Source organism: Megalops cyprinoides, chromosome 21 (assembly GCF_013368585.1).
Source record: "Megalops cyprinoides isolate fMegCyp1 chromosome 21, fMegCyp1.pri, whole genome shotgun sequence".
Taxonomy (NCBI): domain Eukaryota; kingdom Metazoa; phylum Chordata; class Actinopteri; order Elopiformes; family Megalopidae; genus Megalops; species Megalops cyprinoides.
The window spans coordinates 22,911,580-22,937,558 of record NC_050603.1 but is presented as its reverse complement, the minus strand read 5'-3'; the positions used below and the strand labels follow the sequence as shown (position 1 = coordinate 22,937,558).

General features: G+C 41.4%; 1 protein-coding gene across 1 annotated transcript in view; it reads right to left on the bottom strand.

Annotated features, from left to right (window-relative positions):
* gabbr2 (gamma-aminobutyric acid (GABA) B receptor, 2) overlaps window positions 1-25,979 on the bottom strand; it is a 196,455-nt gene that overhangs the window by 57,756 nt on the left and 112,720 nt on the right. Inside the window, exons 5-8 of the mRNA XM_036515849.1 lie at window positions 18,160-18,225; window positions 16,053-16,241; window positions 15,157-15,399; window positions 6,450-6,510 (exon numbers count right to left, since the gene is read on the bottom strand). Coding sequence (XP_036371742.1) covers window positions 6,450-6,510; window positions 15,157-15,399; window positions 16,053-16,241; window positions 18,160-18,225 — 559 coding nt within the window. The remainder of the gene's footprint in view (window positions 1-6,449; window positions 6,511-15,156; window positions 15,400-16,052; window positions 16,242-18,159; window positions 18,226-25,979) is intronic.

Here is a 25,979-nt window from a genome sequence, read left to right as displayed (position 1 = left end):
AGCAATATCTGATAGCTGTTGGCTGAGATGAACATCTGAATCACTCATCTGAGCAGCCAGGCACAGTCAGACTTGCTCTAAAGTTCCACTGACGCTGCACTGAGGAATTAGTTAAGTTCATTTGCATTTCCCTTCCATGCCCAGGGGGGCCCAGGCCCCTGGAGAATCTAAGGTATTACAGAGTTTTGTTCTTTTACCGCTGTCCCCTTGTATCTGATGTTCTGGTTTTTGCTAGTATCCATATTCCTCTGTTGTTATCAATTTAGGTTTGGCTGACATAATCCCAGACAGCCTGAACAGGCTTCATGTTGCCTTCATATTCTTTATGAGTCATGTGTTATTTTTGGGGAAAAAAACAATGCATCATGTAACCTGGGTCCCAGTTCTACACCACAGTGTCTTATTCCATGTTATGTGTTCAGTGGTTGATGAAATAAATGAAAAAGAATGAATAAGAAACAAGAAGAATAGGAACAGGTAGAATAAAAATACACAAAAGCTTCACTAAATGATGGGTACCAGAGTAGCTCAGTAGTTAAAGCGTTCACCTTGAACACATACTGAGCTCCTCAGCCCAGCTGTGATCAGCTCTCAAAGCCCGGTAGTGGGGAACAAATTGTCTTTGTTTTGTTGGGGACAGAGGTGGGTAGGTGGGCTAGGGTTTTCATTGTGACACCTTTCTCAGGGACCCTGTGATTCACCAGGTGCCTGGATTGCTCAGATGGAGTAGCACCTATCTTCCAGCGAGCATCCACTATGCTGTAGTGCACTATTGACTTGTGGTGTGAAAAATAGCGAGTGTCTGCATTTGTCCCTCTTCAGTGCTCGATGAGACTAGTATACAATTGGCAATTACAGAATAAAGGTTAAATACAAAATAATGGGTTTGAATAAAGGAGGGGAATAAAGGAATCAGCATATTCCAGTAACTCGCTAAACATATCTGTAACCTGCCTCTAATCAGTGTGTTCAAAATGGACACTCAGTCACGCGTCCTGGAGCACGCAGACAGTCATCAAAGCATTGGGAGGCAGGTGATGGGGCAACAGGCATTCTGCAAACAGGCTCATAGAGCTCCATCTGGAATGGCCTGGGATGAGGCCTTGCGGGATGACAGTAGTGGAGTGAGCCAAACTCCTCTGTAGTACACTGTTGAATTGTAGTGTGAAAAATAGCTGTTGGCTGTGTGTAACTGTATCAGGGGACTGCATTTGTCTCACCTTGGTGCTTGACTAGACTAAAATACAATGGCAATTACAAAATAGGGTTGCATATAGAAGCGTAAACAACACATTACAGCAACTCTGTACACGTATCTGTAACCCACCCCCAATCGGTGTGTTCAAAATGGTTGCTATGTCCCTGGAGACATTAGCGTGCGGTCAATAAAGTGCAGGGAGGCAGGTGAAGAGAACGGGCATTTCATAAGAGAGTTCACAGAGCTCCAATTGGATTGGTCAAGGAGGGATGAGCCCAATGACACCTGAGCTTCTTGGACACTGACAAACAGACACTGCACTGTGCAAGAGCCCGCTGCATTTCACACGGTGTGCTATCCCTCTCAGAAACAGACGTGTTTCTGCAAAACCTGAGTCACCTGTCTAAATATGTCCAAATAAAGGCTTTCCAGAAGCCTCCATAACAGCTGGCAGTAATGGGGGACCATTATGCCAGTGTGAAGCACTGCTTCTGGATGCAGTCGCCAGGCTCTCCTGTGGGTCCCTGGCCTCCATCAGAGCCTCCGTTGGACAGGAACATGAGCGTCGCCCATTTACCTCTTTTTTCTGTAATAAGGCCTCCTTTCAACATGTCTGTTTGTTACAAACGCCACCTGGTAAATGTAAAATTTGGCACACTAATGTTGTGGAGCTGTGAGAGTGAATAATGAGAAAAAATGTCACTGCCTGTAATTACATGAATGAAGATTATTATTCTGACTTGACTAAATCAATTCCAAGGCATTCTATCAGTGTACGACATAACCCTTATTCAACTGCCACACCTGTGAGAGGAAAACCAGTGAGAGACTGCCTGAAAGTTGCTGGAAAGAACTCGCTAATTACTCCCATGCTAATGATTCTGAAACATGCTAACAGATGTTAATATGTTAATTATATGCTAATGAGCATGTTCATATTATCCCACCTGATGCTTTCACCAACATCCAGCCCTGCAAGGGCTTAAAAAACAGTTAATCACAACTCAGTCCATGCCCAAGTCATGAACTCATGGCTCAGTGTGCATAACCGTCCCTCCAAGTCAAAAGAATGTTTAGGTGAAAGTATGCAAGCTGTGCCCACACTTATAGTACAGTAGTTAAAAACTATGGCGGTGAACCTTCACCCTCTACAAATGCTTAACACCAACAGACATTCAAACAGTCGAAGTGAAAAAATAAACAGCAGAGAAAATATGATCCAGTTTTCTACAGTATATTTGCAGTCACATTTAGTCATTTAGCAGACAGTCTTATTTCAGTGCATACAAAAGTACATACAAAAAGGTTAATCTAAGAGCAGAGACTATATCAGATCATCAGTAGACAGTATAAAGAGTATAACCTATGCATCTGCATATAATACCTATATGCTGATGCATACATATGTATTCTTATTTTGGCTGATTATTAAAGTTGGACAGTTAATATCAGGTCAAAATATAAGAGTACAACAAAAGATCTTTCCAAAAAGAGACAGTGCTCTTATTCCCTCTTATTCTTTTAATCATTATCACTGACTCACTAACCCTAACACTAATCCAAGCACAGGTAAAGAGGGCTACAATACAATAAAGAGAAATAAGGACATTAAAACACAAGGACATCTGGCATGGGGACTGAGAATACAAGAGAACAGCACACAAATCATGATTGTTATCATCCTTCATGTTGTAAAATTGTGATTGTACTTGGATTACTTCACACGTTTAAGAAGTTGCTTATGCACTCAAACTCAAGTTTGGATGATTTTTTGGGTTATTACCAACTGTCGAATGATTGCAGCATAGTACATTTCATGGTTCGTGAATGGTTACTAGAATACAATGCTTGGGAGGCTGGACTTGGAATTGGGGTCATAGGTTCAAATTCTGGGTGGGGTATTACTGTTGTGCTTTTGCACAATGAAATTAAATGCTTTAATAAATATCCCAAGATATTAAAAGGAAACATTTAAAGTGCCCTGGGCAAGGATGTCTCTAAAGGAAATAAATAATAGTCATGTAATTTACTCAATGAATGTGACACAAATTTCATGAAGCCATTGTTAACTGTACAGTACAGTTGGCAAAGCTTTAAGAGTCTCCCTGGAAAAATCACTGGTATTGGGCTTCAATAAAATCTGTACCACAATATTAAGCAGCTATAACTCAGTATTTGTAGCAAGCTGCATTTAACATTAATGTTGTTTCAGTACAGTAAAAAGAGGTTGAAATGACAATAATTCCAGCGTGTAACCTGGGTATCTCTCAGGAGCCCCCTTTTAACACCAATCTAATCTTTCAAGAGCTGTCTTAAAACCTGTTATTTGTCCCATGTGAATTTTAAGAGCAGTACTGTATCGACCATGTTACTTAATACAATAACCTCAATCCTGTTCTTCCCCTTAAAGAGATTCTCTCAGAGAATCATTTGATCATCTGTTTCCTCACCAGTACCAATTAACATATATTTTAATTGCTGCTTGAAAGTCATTTTCAAGGTTTTGATAGAAGCAACTGACTTTGTATTTCAAAATTCAAGACACATGAGTATGCCAAACACACAATAACTTTCAACACTTCCGTACCTCCGACCAAACATATTCCTAGGGTTTTAATTTGTCATAGAACCACCCCTCAGTAGGTTCCCCTCAAGGCATAACTACTTATAATAATGATAATAATTTTCTCTGCTCCAAAAAAAGAATGAGCCTGATGGAGCAGACCCCTTGCCACCCCCAAGACGAACTGCAGTGACCGTTCTTCTGTTTCCATGGCTGCGAATGCTCACGCCTGCGCCAGTCACGCCATATGAGGTGTTCACTGGTGCAGCCTGGCTCTCTGTGACAAAGACGGCAGTGGGCTGTTAACGAGGACTGCACTGATTCTGCAGTTTCGCCGCAATCAGCAGTGAGCGTAATGAGCGAATTAGCCGCGTGTTGCTAAAAATTGCGTATCGCTAAGTTTTGTTGCCGTGTTCCGTGAAACGCTGTGGTTTGGAGGCATGTTTGCTTGCTTATGTGGCGTCTGTTTAGAACCACTGTGACCTTGGTGACCATTGTGGGGTATTGACACAGCATTTCCTACCTTTGAAATTTCCATCCTTATTAATTAAGTCATGCAATGTAAGGATCGCTGAAGCATAATGCGTACAGCATTGCTGATTGTTTTTTCCCAGTACACAGCCATCAGACCTACAGAAATGCAAGTGTTGTGGTGAATGAACGTTCACCTGCATGCATTGTGCATTGGTCCCAATAATTGAATACAATAATAACAATACTGTATAATAATAATATTTAGTCAAAATACAAATTTAAATGTGTTTTTAGCCATCATGAGCATCATTGGAGTTTAAAATTCTGAAGTTTAGTTTGATTTAAAAATTCATTGTAAGCAATGTGTTTATAAATGACATACATTTTTGCATAATATTGATATTTATAGTGTACTTTGTGAGCATCTGAATAAGAACATAATTTCATATATATGTATGTATACTCCAAACTTATGTCCCCCTTTTTTATGTTACTGGCTGTTCACCACCATGAACTGTATATCCATTGTCTGTCTGTCCATTTCAGTCTTGGATGTCATAAACGGAATCATTTTTATTATTGTGCAGAATATTTCCATTAGTCCTCATATACAGACATTTGTTTTGTATTGTGCAATACGGTATATTTGGTTTTTAGATTTTTGTTGAATTTTTGGCCCAATGTTAAATTCCACAGAGCCCACATCTCTGAGTTTGACAATGTGCTTAGCCACTGGTATGGTTGTGTGTGTGGCTCTCCGACAGAGAGATTGTTGCAACTGCAAAGCCACAGACGCATATAACTTCCTTTGATCAACGTCCCCCTCCCGGACGGCTTAATGTAAGAAGCTTGCACGCGACATCACTGCAAATGTCTGACAGAGCCTCGGCTCCTCTGTCACGAGACGCGTGTCTAAGGATTCCTCTGCGCACCGTGAAATGACAGTGCTGGGGAGAGGATCAGCGCCTCTTTAAATATTCATTCTGGGCGATCCCTTCTCCGCCACCGATGTGACAAAGAGGTGTCACGGATTTCCTGTCAAGTCAGGATGGGGGCTGTGAGACGGGGGGGGGCGAGAGATGGGGGGCACGCCGCCTTGCCCCGGGGCAATCACACACTTGTGTGTGCATGTGCTTCAGAGGGGAGGAAGGCACAGCGCTGCAGCCAGTCGCTGATGATGTTTTCTGCTTAACGGGGACTGCGGGTGCCTTCAAGCTGACAGCTGGCACCGCCATCCCAAGCCAAGCAGACTTCCCTTTCCCGCAGTGCTCCCTCCCTTTTTCTTATTATCTATTCAGCAGATATTCCCATACAATGAAAATGTAAGCTTTGCTGTAGATATTGGGTATGGGGATACTGAACTTGGAGTGTGATGAGGGGATCGCCCATGGCTGTGAGGGCGAGGTGGTTGATCCTCCATTTGGACATCATGTACAGGCAAACAGATGGGATGGGGATGAGGAGGAATGCGGTGAACAGCTGATATGAAAAGGAGGTGGCAAATGGGGTTTCAATACTGCTGGATAGGACTGGTTTGTTAGTTGCGTAGGGACTGTGTGAAGATTCTGCTCCCAAATCTTCATTTGGATATTTGGTTTGCAAAGCAGACACGTTTGTCCAGGGTGATGTTTGTCCATGTTTTTCAAGCCATTTGTTTCCACAGCTGGGTATGTACTGAAGCTTGAGTCCTGTGCCTGAGTGCTCAACAGTACAGCAGGAGCAGTATCAAATCAAAGATTCAAACCAGCAAGCCTCTGGTTCCAACCTCAGTTCCCTGCCCTCTGCTGCATTTTGTGTCTCCAGTGGTGCTATGTACTTAAGCCAACACCTTGACAGTTAGATGGATGGGATTTCACAACCACAAATAAAGGCACAGGGAAAAAGGTGTGTGTGGAAATCCCTATAATAAGATTACATTCCGTCAGCCTGATCTCATCCGACGGCAGCTAATTCAGTTGAGGTGGATGGACACTGGCATAAAGACATAAAGGCCAACAGCATACATGTGCCTCCTTTGAACCCATTGTATTCCCAAGCCAACAGATGGCAAGTTCTTTGCTGAAATTCTGATTTCAACATTTTAAATAATAATTTTAAATAATAATAACATGACCTCTCCTCAGTCCAACCACAATGAAGTTAACTTGGTACATACAGTACCAAGTATATATATACTTCATGACTGTAGGTTTCAAAAACACACCACAAGCTTACCTTGAAACTGCGTGAATTTGATTGTCCCCATCCGTTCACCATTCCTGAACATAACTTGGCCCTGGGCAAAGAGGAAAACAAAAACAACATATAATAAAAACAGACGACATTCCTCCTCAGCGTTATCCCTCACAAAAGCTGATGAAGCCGGTGGGCCTAGGCTGTGCTAACCTCACAGACCTCTAGGGGACAACCTTGATGAAGCTTCCATTTTCATTAAATGTTACTGCTGCTAATTTCTTCCAGTGGGAGCTAAGAAGGGAACCAGATCAGGTGGTTTGGAGAAGATTAAGAACTGACATTGTAATTCGCCAAGATTCATGCGCTGATTTTTTTCTGGCATGCTCCATACTCCTGGCACTGTTACAGATTAGAGTGCACTCCAAAGTGTCTGGCAGAGAGTAGTATTCAGACCATTTGTCAAATCAGAGGTCTGTGAATTGATCGGTTTATCACGGTAAACATAATTTATTTGCTCAGCAAATTGATTTGCTAAATAAAAAAGTAGATAAATGCAAAGGTCAATACTAAATTAATTCCCCAGTTCACATCTTGTCTCAGAGCATGTCACTTGTCAGTTATCATTTGCTGTCTCTCAAAGAGACATTTTGAACGAATGTCTGAATCAAAAAAATAACAAGAATGGGAGCATTGTCTTTTGAGGAAAGGCTGTCTCAAAAACATTAGGTGAGCTGGGTTCATTCCTGAACAAATGACAACCAAGTACAGTTATTCAGACAATGATGGTCTTCATGGTGTTTTACACTACTTTTACACCACTAGTTTGCCTCTAATCAGGCACTCTGAAAACCTATGTAACCATTTCCCTACTGAATGCACTGTACTGACCAGCCAGCAATGCATACACAACTGTTGGCTGACTAAATCACTACTGACCAATTGCAACTGAATTAGCAAGGGTTTACACCTCCAAGTTTAGACCAAAAGACCACTGAACTCTAGAGGGCCTGGAACAGCTGTTCCTAATCTCATTTATTAAGAACACCTGTTCCAAGTATAAGAGTGCAGTGGTCTTATAATTTAAACCTGAGGTTTACACCCCTGAGTTCTTTGCAATTGGCACTATAATTTTCTGAACAATCATATACAGAGTGATTCTATTGTATGGTGAATGATCCAATTCTGGATGACTTAAATGCCAAAGTCACTCAGGAATCATGACAGATCAGCACAAGACAGGCTTCTTGCTGCCCTGCAGCATCATTTACATCATGACAGCAAACCCCTTAATGATTATACTGGTAATTGTCAGAGGATGAATAAAAAATCCTACATAAAGCAAGAACTCCCTTGAACAGTGCCTCTGCCAGGACCCATCAAAAGTGTGCATTTAATTCATTGTGCCATCTACCCACACAGCACTCTAATTTGTCATTTAACCAGAGTTTTTGGGCTATTTGATTACACAAAACAGGTGAAAGAGACGGAGAGCAGGAACGATTCAAACGGCATTTAAAATGGTAAGGTGATGGAAGAGCCAATTTAATTTCAAAAGAGAGAAAGCTTTGAAGTGCTGAGCAGGCAGCACCCCGGTGTGATTTTTGTCTTCATTCGGCATCTGTGATAAAATAAATGTGCTGTATAACAATGAGTTTTAACAGATTGATGCAAATTAGCGTTCTCATCAGGGCAGCAGCAGACAGTGGTGCTTGTGGCTCTGTCATTGAGGGTGTATGTTTAAATCAATGGCGGGGTCCTGTTGCTAGGCTAGCAGCTCGTCTAAATTGACCCACTGAAAACTCACCTGCATGGTTTCTGTCCCAAAGTCACAAGCTAAACGCATAAGAAGATAAGAGACGATATAAATACAGTTACATACTGTACCAGCCAATCCATCATTTCAGCACATTTAGACTCCATTAAAAAATCATAAGTGCTGGAGACTAAGTGCTCTGTCTGGTGTCTTCTCACAAAATAACATTGCAGGCCTGTGGTGTCAAATAGTTATTAAGGTCATACAGGGTACACCCTTTAGCCTTCAATGGTCTAACAGTATCTAACAAGAGTTGAATGAATGAACTGACAAATAACTGTTGTTGCTCTTGTACTGGCACCTGAAGCACTCTGAGAACCTAAGCTACATCAGACTGTAAAACCACAATGTAACAGCTATTCCATACATAACGTTTTACGAAATTGTCTCTTTGCACATGTGGGCGCTGCTGTTTTTCAAAAATGACAATGTTGTGCTGGTTCTTAGTGGAGGGTTGTAGATAAAAGGAGGGTGGAGGAACAATGGCATTAGTCCCATGTGTATTTTAACAGCAGTATTGTATCGACCCTGTCACTCACACAACAACCCCAACCTATTCTTCTTAAAGGGCATTATAGGGCTAATCTCTCAGAGTGTTACTTCTGGTCTACCTCACCAGCACCAATGGACATGTATTTTTAATTGATGCTTTAAATTCATTTCAAACAGTGTCCAGTAAGTGGCCAGGACTAGAAGGGGTAAATATTTTGAGAAGCATCATTCAGGATGTATTCACTGAAGACATACGCAATGAAATCTGTGACACCTCATTGCTCCTGTCTCTCGGCGTCGCGCCACCTCACTGCAGCCGGAACCTGTATTTTGAGGCCGACAGCACTGCTTTCGCAACAACCCATTATCACCTCGCTTCAAGGCCGCCCGTCCCTGCCGCACGCCTGCGGAGCAGACACTGGCATCTCCCTGACATCGGCCCCAAGCCATCTCTTAATGGATGCTCCGCGGGTTCCTCTGCTATGCAGAAAATGGCTCTTAAAATCACTCTCTGCGCTGGAAACCTGTTGCGCTGAACGCTGAGATGAGAGATGCAAGTGTGTGCAGTGGAGGGCACGATAGCAAAAAAAAAAAAGAAAAAGCAAGACTCATTTTAAGTAAGGCATTATGTAGCTCTCACAAACCTGATTCATAAATACTTGATATGACCAACTTTACACTGGATTTAATTTTTTTCTGACTATAATTCTCATGCCCTTATAAGGGATGTATTGTGCCTTAAATGTTCCATCAGCCCATGTTTCAGGGAGGAGCAGGGTGTTGCTGAGCTGGAGTTCTGCAGAGGGGGCTTAGATGTGAAAGGAACAGCATCAGATGGCCTCTATTCCCTCTCTCTGAAATGCCCTGGAGAAAACAGCTGCAGGTATTGCAGACTCTTACCAAATTTGACACTTCGCCTAGGGGCTGTGACAAAAGGCACTTAGATGTGAGACACCCATAATAATATACTGCCCTCAGCAAAATGATCCAGTTTGAAAGACTTGGGATGCATATCGGCAAATTTACTGAGAACCATAATGCTCTCATAACAATGAGAGAAAAAAATGTAATGTCTGAATGCATTCATTAGTACAAAGTAACTTAAAGGAAATGAAGTTAATGGTTATTGTTTTTTACAATAATTTTCACACGTGTCTCAATACCATGTCCACTTTTTCAAAACACTTCACACATTCACCATATCAGTAGACTATGTGAACTAAACTGTGTATTCTTTTGCATTGCTTTGATACAAAATGCATTCAATCACCACTTCTTCCGAAATTCAAGAATACCTCTCTCAGTCAATGTTCACTACCAGCAAAATTCTGTACAACTACAGCAAATTTTGCAGACATTTAGATACTTCAAAACAGATAACTTTCAGTTCAAAACCTAACAAAATTTAGATCACTGTAGATGGAAATATGCTGCATTTTGACAGATAAATGAAACTGTAAGCTTGAAATAAGACAGATTATTCTGATTTTAGCAGAAAGTTTATTCAGTTTTTTGTTTGCAGCCTTGTAACATCTATACAAAAATGGTCATATTTGCATTGAAATGTGCATGTACATAGGAAAAATATAGATGTAGTTGTCGCTGAAGAGATTTTTCCACTATTACTGCTGTATATGTAAGTCATGGGCTATCAGTGTGAGAAAGTGACCCAAGAATGCAACTACAGTAAATTTACCACACTCAGTAGTGGTATCTACAGTATTGTGACAGGCAAAACAACAGATCAAAAAGTTTATTCTTGGTGTCATGATAGCTGCTTGGCTTCAAATATTTATGGGGTGTGGGGGATTGTAGGGATGGATAAGATATGCCAAAGATTTTTTTCTAAAGGTTCAAGGCAAGGGAGAATGTTGCAGTAAATGTGGAATTCATACAAATTTGACCCAAAATACAGAGGACACCATGGATCAGCATTAGGGCTACAGCAGACTGACTTACTGTACTAGAAATGAAAAGCATCTGCAGACTTTTTGTTGTACTATAGTATACCTCAGAACAGAGCTGTCATGAGGCATATTGCAGCATTTCAGATTTATTTGTTTGGTATTATAATATGTACTGTAAAAATGCAAAAACAGAGGATATGGCAACACATAATATATGCATTTTGCAATGCTTCAAGTTGTTTCTGTTTTTTAGTCCATTGTATTTTGAGTGACAAAGTAGTCTTGCTGGGAGAGAGTATTTGCTATAGTTGTGGCAGCATGAGTCACTTTTGGGTACATTTTGAAGTGTTTTGTTGGTTGTAGTGCATTTTGCACAAAAGATTAACTGATATGCTCATATGCATGGTTGTTAAGCACACTGTGTTAAGAGTTTTGAAAAAGTGGGCATGGTATTGACCTAAGTGTGAAAACGGTTGCAAAAAAGTGTAAACATGTCATCAGCATTCACTCTCCCCTGGATTCATTCAGCATTCCTCCTTTGACTTGCAAGGTAATACAAGTGTGACCTCTTCCCCAGTACAAACACAACTGTCTTACGTTCATGTTAGTGTTGGCTGGACTCGCCGAAGCGTGTCTGGGAAGAGAACAATGGCATTTTATTGCAATTTAATTGCAAAATTAAGGAAAAATGCTGACCGCATCCAGGGGTGTGTGTGTGGTCAGTGGCAGGAAGCAGAGAGCACTCAGAGTGTGTGTCTCTTATGGCAGTGCCTCTCTCTTTAAAGAGGGTGTGGGAGGTTACAGAGGGCAAGCAGGGGCTCCTATGGGGCTGCAGTGCGGTATATACAGTGATTGGATCATCACACCCGCGCCCCCTCAGCAGCGGGCACCGCTGCGCAGCTCCGCCTTCGATTCGCCGCCCTGGGGATGTCTCTAAACTAATGTTTTACTTCCTGCTTTACTTTGCCATTCAATCAATAACAGCAGAGTCGGTGCCGGGCTCATACCGAGCCGCCCGGTGGACCCTCGGGGAGGGGGAGCAAACTGCGGGGGATGAGAGGGAGGAGGCGAAGAGGTCCAGAATGTGCTGACTGCGAAACGGAGCGCTCACGTTGGCGCAGGGAAATGGTCAGGACCAGAGCAGGACAAACTGGGACACCTCCAGGGGGGATTAAGCTGAACTGCTGTACTCCGGTGCTCGGGACCTGGCTGTTGGAAAAGAGGCCTCCTCTGTGTCTGCTCAAACACTCGGCCAGGAGCGTGTCCAGACGGGTGGAGCAATAATGCTCCTGATAATGCCATCCTGTGCATGCGGTGTGTGTGTGCAGGTGTGTATATGTGTGTATGAGTGAGTGTATGTATGTGTGTGTAGGTGTGTATGTGTGTGTGTAATGGAAGGGGGCAGGGGAAAGGTTTGCAATCCTGTATGAAATATGGGTCTTTTCACCAAAAATTACATTTTCTGCAAAGCTTGAATCTGACAAACCCAAGCCAATGCATTTGATTATAATGCAAACTGACAAAAATGGATTTCTGTCCATGAATCTCCCTCCATGAATGAAACAAGATGACACTTTCATGGGCTACTGCTAAAATGTTTGCAAACATGCTCAACAAATACTGCTTATTTTTATATTTATGACTTCTCCATTTTAAGAGATGCATGACTCTGGCAGTGCAAATAACTTGTTTTTGGCAGTGTTGGTATCTGAAACATTCCCCTTTCAAACAAAAGTCAAATTTCAGTTCTCATTCTTCCCACAGTTTGAATCCCGCCTTCTTAAAATTGTAATTTACAGTTTCCAAAGCTGAAGCTTTTTTTTCAGACCAAACTTCTCAACAGATCTCCAATGCAGATTAACTGAAATACAGTTTTACGCATTCATTTCCTCGCCCTTGAAAAACATATTACCATAAATAGCTGATAAAACATGCAATGCCTTATTTTCTATTGCAGATGGACTCAAATTCCTATTTCTGATATGTGACTTCTTCTTTCATGGCAATGGCTTACTGTGGTTCTGCACTTTGGATTACAGTTGGAGCAGCTATTTCTGGATAGGAGGCTGAGGAGAGCTATTCAGCGAACAGCCTGGGGGCCAAATACACCATGGACCTCCTGTCAGCCTTTTGATCTTTGAGAAATATGCCTGTTATTAATGTACCAAAAATCGCAACTTGTTGGAACTCCAGTATAGTGTTACGTTATATGCCCAGGATGCTGGTGCCATAGGTGAATATCATCACCTGTTTTTTCCTTTTAATGGGTGCCATTTTTCCTGTTTATCTCTATTTATCAATATTTTCAACATTATTAATTATGAGCTGCAAATATTGCAGCAGTGCAATATTAGTAGCTTGTGTGAGTCAAGTGTAAAGCTGGTAGCAGTTAGCAGAGTCGTTTCAAGCGGTAATGTCACTCCCTGAGACTTAGTTAGCTAGCCTCATTGCCTATGGTGCTAGGGGAAAATTGCCTTTAGCTCAACTGACAATGATGCTGGTGATTACAGTGGATTGTGTGAGGAGAGCAAGGGCCTGGATCTCATTTGAAGGTGCGAGCCTCTTTCATGTTTGTTACATCAGCATTGCTTCTTAAATAAATATGTATTTGCCCTGAACAGAAAAAGTAAAAAGTGTGATGATGCCTTATTCTGAACATGATAAATAATATCAGTACGTATTTAAAGAATTTGGCTGCTTTGTTATACATGTCTTTTCCACACATACACCATTTTGCATCCTCCAAAGGCAAAAAATGTGGGCCCATTTCAAACAGTAACTGTATGTCCCACGTCTCATTCTTGCCTACCAGGCCATTGAGTACTGGCAGACTCAGCACATGCTAATGACCCGGGGCTCGGGGAGTGAAAGGTCACGATGCGAGCTGAATAGCGCTGCTTGAGGGCAAACACCCCCACGGCATTCCAAACCATGCCGTCCTGCAGGCCCGGGGAACCCAGTCCAGCCCGCGCAGTGTCTTTTCTCTGTTAACAATGACAGTGGTCAGCACGTCTCTCTCACGCTTCACCGGGGAACAGCTCGTCCTTAGCTGAACCCCTCAACTCTGCAGGCAGGGCACCTGTGGGGTTCAAACCGCCACTGGAATCCAGACTCCGCATTCATATTTAACCTTCCGAACATATTCCGTGATGTACAGCACTGTACTGCTGGAATTTTTAAAAGCTATTCGGTTTCATGTTTATATTTCCCGGAAGAACAACGGTCCATATTTTTAAATGGGTGTTTCGATTGCATCCTTATATTACTCATGAGTACTGTTTTTCCATTTTTGTACCTCCGATATTCACAACTTATTGACTTTAAGTAGCTAACACCACAATGCCTTTGCTATTTTAGGTTTCAGGAAATGTCACTTGACCGCTTGATGAAAAATGATACACGCAGATCTCGCTTCCGCATAGCAACCCGAGTGGCTTTTAAGGGAATAGCCTATTCATAACTCCTGATTCTCAAAGCAGCAAGCCTGAAGGCCCGCGAGACCAGGATATTGAGAGGATCATCCACAGAGTTTGTAACGTATTTCACACAGCAACACTCTCTGCAGGGCCTGGAGGAATCATGCCTCTGAAATAGGCTCATACTCAAACATCCTGGAAGCCATTTTCCTCAGATTACTCTTTAAATCTCTGTAATCAAAACTCAGTTTTTTTTTCACAAAACCAAAACACAACATTTTTTTCTGTAGAAAATAACACTACATCAACTTCAAAACAGTAAAATAAAAAAAGCACAAGGGGTGTTTTTATGCATGTCTTGACTTTTTCAAAATACTAATCCTGGTAAACATACTAATTATGAGCACTATAACAGAGAAAGCCTGAAACTCCCTGAGACAGTATTGGAGAAAGCTCCTGTATTGCTGGTGTAAGATGGAAAGGGGATGTGCTGTATTCACCATGACAGCGTGTGATTAAATTTAACGGAAAAACAGCGGGATGGGAGAGAGCAGAGCCGTGACCGGAAGGTCGAGTCAGGTCTCTAGCCAGTCGAGACAGTGGACCAATAGTTCCTTCAAATGCTGCTTTTATAGGTGATCAAAACCATTTTCTCCACAGAAGATAATAGAGCTAAAAAATATGAATGTTTGTGTTTCAGTTACATCAAAACTGAGATTTGTGCTGCCCCCCCCCCAAAAAAAGCAATACTCTTGACATAACATTGTTCATGTCATACAATTATAGTGGAAGTACAAGTAGTAGATGTAATATTAATAGTAGCACCATATTAATGTTACTGTAACGTCAACCTCTGAAAAATGAGGATATGATATGTAAACGGGCCAAACTTAATAACTTCATATCAGAGCCTCTGTTTGGGTTTTGCACACAATCACATACAGTTCTAGACTTGAAAGGTCATCTTTCTCTGTAGAACAATGGAGCAAAGCTACATCCATTTACTGGCGGTACAACATGAATATTCTTTAGATGCTCCTTCCTGTCATGCCTGCATGATGGGGGTACAAATGAAGCCCCTGTTTATCACCATGAAGAAAATCTGAGCCCACACTCACCGTGACTCCAAAAAAGTTGGTCTCATTCATGGCGTCCAAAACCATCTTCCCCACCACCTTGTCATCAACTGTAAAGTTCCGGTAGATGTTTTCTCTCTCCTTCTCCCTCAGCTTTTCCATGACACCAGTCAATGTCTTGGCGATGACCCAAATGCCGTCATAGGCAAAGCCGTGGAACTTGCTGGATTCCACCCCTTTCTGCAGCCTCTGTCTGTTGTACTCTCTCTCATACTCCTGTGGAGTCTATACACAGGAAGAAGGGATTGCTCAGAAAGGGCCCTTCTTCATGCATATTGGATTGGGGCTGAGGGTATGGGGGAAATTTACATTCATCAGAATGTACTGAAGGAGACAGTATTCAGTTCAATAGTAACTGTTCATGTATGCAAAAGTAGGAAATAATGTATTTTGAAACCAAAAATACTAATCATAATTACTAAAAAAAAGCAACTGAAACTAGCTATTAATTGGTTGTGAGGGTTTAACCTCTGATTTTCAACAGGACCTGTGTTGAGTTAGTGCTTTAGGACTAACAACCATTTTGGTTTATTCATATCATCTATCTAAGGCAGGGACGAAACAGCTATCATTTCCAAAATTATGCAAACAAGTGTAGGAAACAGAACTAAAAAATGTAAGAAAAAGACGATAGAATGTAACAATCCCGTTGATGTCAATTTGGATAAAACCATTGTTTATTGCATGGTGCAAGCTATGGTAGGGGATATTTGTACAACACTAAGAATACACTCTGTGTATTCAGCAATGGGAAGGAAGTCTTCAGGATTGTACTTTTAAAAATTCACTCTAAAACTTTCATGGAATGTTAATCCAGTGGACTGTATCTAGATATGGAGCTCCCTGGGTTTGGATTTGGGCACTGGTGGTGGACCTACCCTTCCGGAGATGCCCTTGGTCTGTTTGGCACTGAGTGGCTCAAAGTCCACGCTGATATACCCCTCCATGGCTGTCAGCAGCTTCTTGGTGGTGCAGTTTGTGGAGTTAGCCTGCTCCCACCAGTTTCCCTGGTACCAGCCTGGGATGATCCACTGGTACTTACTGCCAAACATGTTCAGGTTGTAGGCCTGGAAGAAAACAGGAAGTGACAATGAGGCTCGCCCGGAAGTCATACTCAGTGCTTTCATCGAGCAGCAGGAATATCCCCTTGTACTTAGAAAGAGGATGGAAAAGGGTAATATTAAAAAAGAAGAAAACAAGCACTTGATACTCTCAATGAGTATCATTTGTGTTTTGTTACAACCTAAAACATCCCACATGTGTTTTGTAAATTCTTTTGATATTCTTACACTATGCGTAGGCACTACGCTACTGGCTGAATATCTGTAGTGATAAAAGAAAATACTTCAAGCTGTTCCGGAGTCTTACATACCTAATTTTAATGTACCCTGCAGTCGAACATTGCCCTGACACTAAGTGTTACTTAAAAAGATGCAATTTAAAAGTATAACCTGTCTGTGCTGGCAAGGATAGAGCTGGTTATGAATTAATGAGGGCTCATGGAATCTGGTTACTGCACCAGTTTTGTGCCTACACACACAGGCTGATGTTCCACCATGACATCTGCTGCAAAAGGCAGGCTTTGAATATGGAGGGTGGCGATTAAAACTGCGATGCTATCTTTACACTTAGCCTTAATAGCTTGGAGCTGGAACCTTTTTCTGAATCTGAGATGTTTGCATTTATTCAGTCAGAAGGAATAATTACACCACCCAAACCCAAAACATTGCAGATTTATGATGCAATTAAACATTGCATGATGCAAATATTACTAGCAGAAAAGCTATAAACTGCAGTCAGGCTTCACATAAGATATTGTATACCTGTGTAGGGCGTATAGAACACATTAATGAGAATGCTTAGGTTATCATGCATAAGCAAATGGGATGGCTTTTGGATAGTCAACATGGAGATACTAATGTTGCCTCACACAATTTTTTTTTCTTTTTTGGATGATGTACTATATCACTGTGCAAAGTACTGTGATTGCTTATGCTTATGCTAATCAAAAGCTTATGAAGGCCTTACGCATGCTTCATTGTGGCATTACACAAAGAACTGCCATGCAAAGTGCAAGCAGAAACATTATGAGATCATAAAATTATATTGGAAGCACTTTGCATTTTTGTGTAATTGCTGCTTTTCCCTTTGTTTCTGTGTAAAGAGCCACACTTTTAGGGGGGAGTTCAGGTAACTGCAGGTTACCATTGCAGCATTACTACATTTTTACCACCTTATAACCCATTTATCCTGAACTTTAAAATAAAATGTATCTAATATATCAGTAGATATGAATGTTAATACATTGAGAAATGTCAGCCTTCCTGTTGATGAGGATATAGGAGCACTGTTTTTCAGCTTGAAGTCCAATAAAGGGATCACACCTGGCCAAGGGAGATTTTTATACTTGTGCATTGTCTGAAAATTCTCCTTTGTCTTCATTTGAAACTTTTAAGTGGAACAATAAGTAGTATATTTCTAGACATATTATTAAGGAATAAAGCAGTAAAACAGCAGTGTGTTACTGGGATGAGCCCCCTGTGACTTTGCTTTCTGTGACAATGTATAAAACTACAAGGCTCTCATGCACATTAGTACATAATGTCCCCCCTTCACCCTCGGGGACAGTGGCTTGAGAAAGATGCACCAGCTGAGCATCAATGTACAGCATAATGGATCTCTGCTGGCAGCAAGTCGAAAGCCTGTGACTCACTGCACTGGTGCTGTGACTCTTTGGAACGCACTCTGTTTAAAGCCCCCATCCTCGCCAGGTGAGAGAAAGTCAGATTCCATTGATTTTGTGATTGTGCCAAAGGCGTCATGCGCCATCGGTGATCGATAACGTCACGTGAGCCCGTGCCGTGGTGTTCCTCTCGTTTGGACACTTAGCTCCATGAGGACTGTCAATAGCACGGACGCAAATGATCCGGCTTGACTCACAGCGTGACTCTGCTTTCTGCTGATGGTCACAGGGGTGATACTTACACAGCAGAAGACTTTGGAAGCCAGGTTCTCATCAAACTGCCCAATAATTATCCTCACGTCGTTATCCTGCAACAAAAACAAAAAACAATGTTAAAATAGGCTGCTGCTGCTGCTGCTTGGGTAAATGCCACCTTGGTAAACTGGAAAAGTATTCCACCTTGGTCCCTTCCAAAATGAAAATTTTTCATCTCATTCTGTTGATAAATAGCTTAAGTGTGAAGCTGTAGTGACAATTTACTTAAATGGTACATCATAATGTCTGTGTGACACTGTCATAAGAATGACATATGACATGTGGCATTTGACATAAATCCTTCATAAACCCATTCATTTGGCCTTTCAAAAAGGACACATTCACGTCCAATAAATCCAAGAATTAAAGCAGAGTAAAGGAGATGAGGACCACAAAGGTACACAGGCATGCCCATCTTTCTCTCAGACACACTTTCGTTGTCTGGCTTCAGCTGTTATGCCATAGTGACATTTTCCGGTGTCAGGTTTTATCTCCAGGCAGCTGACATAAGCTGTAATGACATTCTATATTTTGTCTGATGTTACTTTTATAATGGTGTTATGCAGGCATAATGATTTAAAATTCAAGTGGTATTGCTGGAGCTATTTATACGTGAATGGGAATTCCAGCTTTGAGAACCTTTGCAAAATTTAAATGCTGGGGGACAGACCAGCACTGAATTGAGTCAGGGGATAGTTTGGATCTCTCAAACCCATAAAGTTCTCACAGAGTCATGTGATGCATAGGTGAAAATTACAGTTTTTCCCGATTGCTAAGACACATTTTCTGAAACCATTCACCACTTTCTCAAAACTACACACACATTCTCAAAACGTCATTCTCATCTGTACAACCAGCTAACTTTCCAGTCGAAATCAAACTTTGTCCTCAGACAATACACACAAGCAATCAAAAGCACATACTACATGACTGCCTCTTAGACACTAGACGGATTAATTCAAAACACTCTTACCAAAATGTAATTTTTCCTCTGAAATCAGTATTTTGAGAATCTGCATCATTTTGAACTTTGTAACATCACTTTACTGACATACAGATTACCCGTACATGAAGACAATATCAAGAGACATTCAAAACAATACTATACAACACCTTTGCAATGTCACATTGACAAATTACTGTATGAAGAGAGCAGAAATTTTCCACCCCTTTATTTCCAGAAAACCATAAGGAAGGAATAGTGGTACATAGGGGAGGTAGAGTACAATAGAGTACAATTTTGGAAACAAAAAAGAAAAAATTGAAAAACTTAAAAAAATATTTATATATACATAAGATAAACAAATGTAATTCCATACTGTAAATCTAATTACAACTACTCTGCATCATCATCTCCTCTCTGGTCTGAATCCAACCACAAAATTTCATCAACTTCACAAAGGATGTTTGCCCTGGCCAGGGAATGCAGGAAATATACCCTGATATGTCTAATCCAGCTTTGGATGGCTTCTATGGACACATCCTCACAGGCCTCCTCCATGGAAATCAAGAGGTTTTCTCTTGTGTAGGGGTTACTGTCATAAACCTTCCACCGCCATGCTGACAAAAATTCCTCTATTGCATTGAGGAATGGGGAATATGCAGGTAAAAAAAAGATTTGTGAATGCGGGGCGGTCATTGAACCAGGCGCGAACCAGAGCAGCCCTATGGAAACTAACGTTATCCCAGATAATAACATACGGGGACTGCTCTGGTTGCCCTGGTTCCCCTTCCTGTTGAAGTCACTGGTGAAGTTGACCTAGGAATTCAAGCAGATGTGCTGTGTTATATGGACCCAAAGTGGCATGGGGGTGGAGGACCCCTTGATTACTGATTGCAGCACATAGAGTCACGTTGCCTACTCTCTGGCCAGGAACCTTCACAATGGCACGGTGACCAATGATATTCTGTCCCCTTCTGCGCCTTGTTGTGAGGTTAAACCCTGCCTCATCGACAAAGATATACTCATGGGGCTGAGGCATCCCATCATGTTCAAAGATCACATGCAAACAAATGGCCCTATTTATAGGGATCCTGTGATTCTGATTGGTGTGTCACTAATTTATTGGCTTTGTGTTTACACCTAGGGAAAGGTGTGCTCTTTAGTGCAGTGAATGATTCATTTGGCCACTTTTGCATAGAGTTTTGCAGAAAGTGTTTTACACAATGTACTGTGTAATGTGGATTCTGGTTTTACCGTTATCTGCTTTAAGTCTGTGTGTTGGTGTCAATGGAATGATCGAAACAGAGGCCTTTTTTCAACGTGCGTTGGTTCATTAATACCCCTTAAATGAATTAGTCATACAGATTAGTGTTGGATTTAATCAAGAGACCCAGACAGAACATTAACCAGTGCAGCAATGTGCTCCATAGCACCAGGGGTGACAATCACTGTTAAAGGATGCCAGAACAATATGAATATCCCCTTCCATCACATCACAGAAACACAAGTGACATTTTCCACAGTATATGTGGGCAGCTGTGAACTGCATTTGTAACCTGCAGGTTGCAGGGTTGAATATATGAATGGCTGTTGTACTCTAATATCCTCTAGTCTTTCAGCTGTACAAATGGATAATAGGTACATTTTCTAGTGTGTAATTCAAGTAACATACAAGAATCTTAAATAAATGTCCAAAAATAAATAAATCTAACACATGTCCACTCAAGTCAAGCACTGGTAAATTAATTCTCCACTTCATATAATCAACTAAGGTAATACAGGAAGACCTAAACAGCATCCAAAAGTGGGCAGATACCTGGCAGATGACTTTCAATTTAGATAAATGTAAAATCTTGCATGTAGGAAATAAGAACCTTAGACAAGACTACTTCATGGGTGGAAAAAAACTAGAATGTGCTCAATTTGAAAAGGACTTGGGAGTAATGGTTGACCCAAGCTTAACAGGATCTAGGCAGTGTGCTGTAGCAGTAAAAAAGGCCAACAGGATGCTGGGATATATAGCCAAAAGTATTGAGTATAAATCTAAAGAGGTTATATTGAAATTATACAATGCCTTAGTCAGACCGCACCTGGAATACTGTGTGCAGTTCTGGGCACCACACTATAAAAAAGATATCGAAGCTTTAGAAAAGGTTCAAAGAAGGGCAACTAAATTAGTTCCTGGCATGAAATATAAATGCTATGAGGAAAGACTCAAGTTACTTAACCTATTTAGATTAAGCGAGAGGAGGCTTAGGGGTGATTTAATTGAGGTATTTAAATTTATAAAAGGAATCAATAAGGTTAACTATAATAGATTCTTTAGGGTGAGTTCAGTCTGTAAAACAAGAGGACATAAATGGAAACTAGTTAAGAGTAAGTTCCACACTGATGTAAGGAAATATTATTTTACACAAAGAGTTATCAATACATGGAATAGGTTGCTAGATCATGTAGTTGAGGCAGAGACCCTTGCTGTGTTCAAGTCTAGACTTCATGCAGTTTTGGATACTCTTTAATTAAGAAATGGCGAGCTTAGATGGGCCGAATGGCCTGTTCTCGTCATCATATGTTCTTATGTTCTTATATATTATCTAGCTCTCAAACAATTTCTATTTAACAAATTGATCTATCATGAACCTATGGCAGAAAACATTAATTCACATTAAAAATCATCATGACTTACAATTGGTACCGAGTACCTACTAGCCAAATGCATGCTGAAATGCAAATGGTGTCCTGTTTGTTATTAATGTTTGTTATTAATTAATAACAGCTTTTCCAGAAATAGAAGCATTTATTTACTTTGAAAATGTGACATTAATGTGTGACCAATGTTTGATATGTAATCAACATATCAATATGTAATCAATTGTAGTTTGCGCCTAATAAACTAGTGCAGTAAGCACTGGAAGGTTAGGTATAGATTCTTTTTCCTATCTCTCAGATCAATGTATAGCCTTTCACTCCAGGAGCCTGTGGAAATGCTACCTCCCATTGACTCAACTAAATCCATTGCTTTTCTTGACACGAGCAGAATGGTTTTCTCAGCTGTCTTTCAGTCAATATTTGCTCTGCGACTGAAAGAGTTTTTCAAAGGATCGGATGAGCCAAAGGCAGTACGCTTTCAAATCTTGTGTTGCTCTCACATTTCGTCAGCAAATCATGTTTATGTATGGGCTCATCTAAGGTATACAAATGTCAAGTTTAAAAAATCAACCCTTTCTACTGCTGTCAAAATGGTCAGCACACATAAACCCTCCAACACTTTTAACAGCTTTAGGTCAGCCGTTATGTGGGTCAGCCATTATGTAATTAAACAAATCAGATTTATTGATTGGCCACTTGATGCTTGAGTTCAGTGCAGCGGATATGTGTCACAGTGACAGTATGAATCTGAACATGGCTTTTTTGTTTTTGTGGACACTGCATATTGCCAAACAACACGTATGTCTAATTTGTATCTACAATGTTGCACAGTGGGAGCTCGAAATGATGTGGCAAGAATTCTGAGTACTTCCTCCGCAGGCAATCCCAGGATAACACAATTGGGGCTAGTGTGTGGTCTCCAGACCATTCCCACAGAACTCCATCAAAAGCCTCATCTCCCCAAAGCCATGGTAGCATTTTACTCAAGCCAAAAGCATGCTGGATGATTGGGGCTTTTTGTCTCAGTGTTTCTGCCATTCAAAGCCCTTTGTTTGCGCTCAGCATTCTCATCTGTACAGCCACTGTTTCCCTTCACTTCAACTCATGCCCAGACAAGTCTCGGGCGTGTCTCATACGGTCACATGGTGGAACGCAAACAGCTGGGACAGGGGGGAGACAGAACTGAGGCCTTGGAGAGAAACAGCACTTACCACTCAGAAAGATGACTCATTCTTTTCTTCTTTTTTGGATATTTTTCCCCTTTTTCACTTTGAGGTTTGGAATCAGCAGTGACCTGTGCCCGCCTTGCCTCATAGCCACACCTCCTGCACCCGCTCATGGATCGTTGCTGCACACTTCCAGCACACTCTCCCTGTGATGCCTACATATATTGAACACGCTACAAACTATACTATGGCAAAGCTGGGGCTGAGTGGAAGATTGACATATTTCACACTGATGACAAGCAATCACCTATAGTCCTCAATAACTCAGAATTGTCTATAGTCACCAGTAAGTACTGAATGATTACCTGGGAAAACTTAGCCAGGCTAAGCCCAGATGATATATCACAGACCTGAACTAGTAATGCCTGGCCTATGGCTCAACCTTCGCTCAGAGCGCGCACCTAATTTCAGCTGAACCACCCAGTCGCCCCTATAGCTACTTCACAAACACCCAATGACAGATTTCCAGTTAACAAATAAGTGAGACAATATGTCTGTTAAATTTGTAGCTGTATTGAAATAAGAATGCATGTGGTATCAGTACCACAAAACAATCATCATTACTCAGGGTACTGTACGTGAGTGTACAAGACTATTATTCTAAAGAAGAATAACACAGATGAATACCCCACATTCTGGATGTGCTATGTTGACAAGGCTTCCAGCTGCATGTGTCAGGGCTCCGCCCCCTTAGCTGTGGTGTTTTGTTTTCCTCTGTCCATGTGCTCTTGTTTTCCTTGTGTTCCAGCCCCGCCCCGCTCCCCGCCTGGTCCCCGCCCACCTGATTTCCTCACTGCCTTCACCTGCCTGCCTGCCCACCCGCATCCCATCTCCTTGTCACCCCAGCCCTGTATCTTCCCTGCGTGTCTCTGTCTTGTTGCTAGTTTGTTTCAGTGTTTTTCACCTGTCTCGTCCCCGCGTTAGTTTTCCTGATTGTTTGTTGCATTGCCGATCCTGCCTGTTTCCCGACCACGATTTCTGCCTGCCGTTTGGACCTGATCGCTACCACTCACCTGCCTGGTTCCTGACCCTGTCCGCCCCGACTCCCGATTCTGGATTTGTCCCCGGACTGCTTCTCTGTGTTTCGAACCCTGCCTGTCTCTGGAATTATGAACTGCTTGTCGATTTCAATAAAACATCTGGAACCAGAATATCCTGTGGTCCGCGTGTGTGTCCCGATCACCGGCTTAACAGCATGTTAAGGCATTATGCACTGGAGTTATTGGTCTGGGAGAGACTATAGGGTACACACAATGAAATCCCAACTTGGGAGGCTGCATAAACATGGTAATCTGACAGGTATACAGTAGAAGAAAGGATACATTATCAAAATTTAGGAATAAAACTGAAAGCAGCTTAGATTCCCTTTGCCAGACGCAAGGATTATTACAAAATACTGAGGTTTACCTACTGTAACTGGTCCCCTCTTTGAGCAAGGTGAAACAAAATGATACATAGGTGTACGGGGTATTTGTACAACATGGTGGGTTACAAAAACACATTTCAGCATCGAAACAGGCCTTCCAGCCATCTCATAGTATTCCCCCACCATGGAAAGAGGCATGAAGCCATCTTTTAGGCTTTAGTAGCAGCCCTATTAAGTAAGCTGTTAATGCAATCCAAATAGAAGAGTGTTCAACCACATCTATAGACCCTTGTACTTTAAGTGATTTGCTATATTAAGTATTCCCATAACATCATGACACATTTTTTATGATAGGAAAATGGTGTAGGTAATGCTGTTATATCCGCATACACAAATGGAAAAAAGCTTGTAGTGAACCAAAAACGTCAACGCTGAGGTAAGAGTGGTCAAACCTTTCTCACAGCACTGCTGTGAAGTTAAACCAATGCTGGCTATGGTGAAGTGTGCATTCCTTAAAGTGTTCATCTGATGTCTAAAAATAGAACCCTCTGTGAGCATAACATGCTCTATAAGATGCATTACAGCTGGGGTTTCTGGGTCTTTAGGGAAATAGAATACTGTAGCTGCCCTACTGCAATTAATTATAGCTCAGCAGCAGTAGCTGTGACGGTGATCGAAATAGTAAGAGTAGTCATATAGTTATACAGTAATAAATATGCAGCGTTAATAGTCATTTGGAAGTTGATTTCTTATTCCAGATGATCTTTGTTCACATGTATAGGTGGAAACTTCTCCAGCTTCCCAGAAGATGCGAAGTTCATATATAAGATTAGTTTTGCATCCAGAAATGGCTTTTCTCTTTAAATCATATTGAGAGAAGTAGGGGTCCTCCACAGCTTTGATCTGCTGGCTTGGATTATGATGTCATATCAGCACCTTGGAGAGCGAAAGACCTGTGTCTGCTGGTGCAGTAGAGATTGAAGAAACATAAAGCTGCTCGTGAAGGTACAAATGTTGCTCACTAGAGCTGGCAGTCAACGAACAGAAGATGTGTCACGCTTCTTACTACATTAAATTGAAATGGATCACTGAATCCAGACATTTGACAATCACGAGAGCAGCGAATTAATCAGGAGTAAGAACAGAGATGTTAGAAGGCACCTAGAAGCAAATATTGGGTCAGGAACACAGTCAGATTTTATAAACAGTGACTGCACCAGCCAGGATTGGGTTCATCAAATTACTCTTCACAATATAAAACACATATTGGACAGGTTTGACTTCATCTGCGTGTGTGCTCTCAGGATATCCCCTGGATTTAAAGGGGACACTGTCTCTCAGGTGGGATGTAGCTGGAGCGTTGGGTAGTAAAAACTATCCACCTGCTGACACTGACACCTGCTACTTGTAAGCACTGTGTGGGCATGATACATTTTGTTGCATTTGTTACCAATTTGTCCAAACAATTATTCATAAAATCACTTATTTGAGAGAGACAAGCTTTATGATGTTCTATACCTAGAATTTGGAATGTGAACCAAAGAGTGAATTTCACACTAAAAGTTGTAAAAAATAGAATAAACACTACTGCAGATAGAATGAAGATCATCACAAATAGACTAA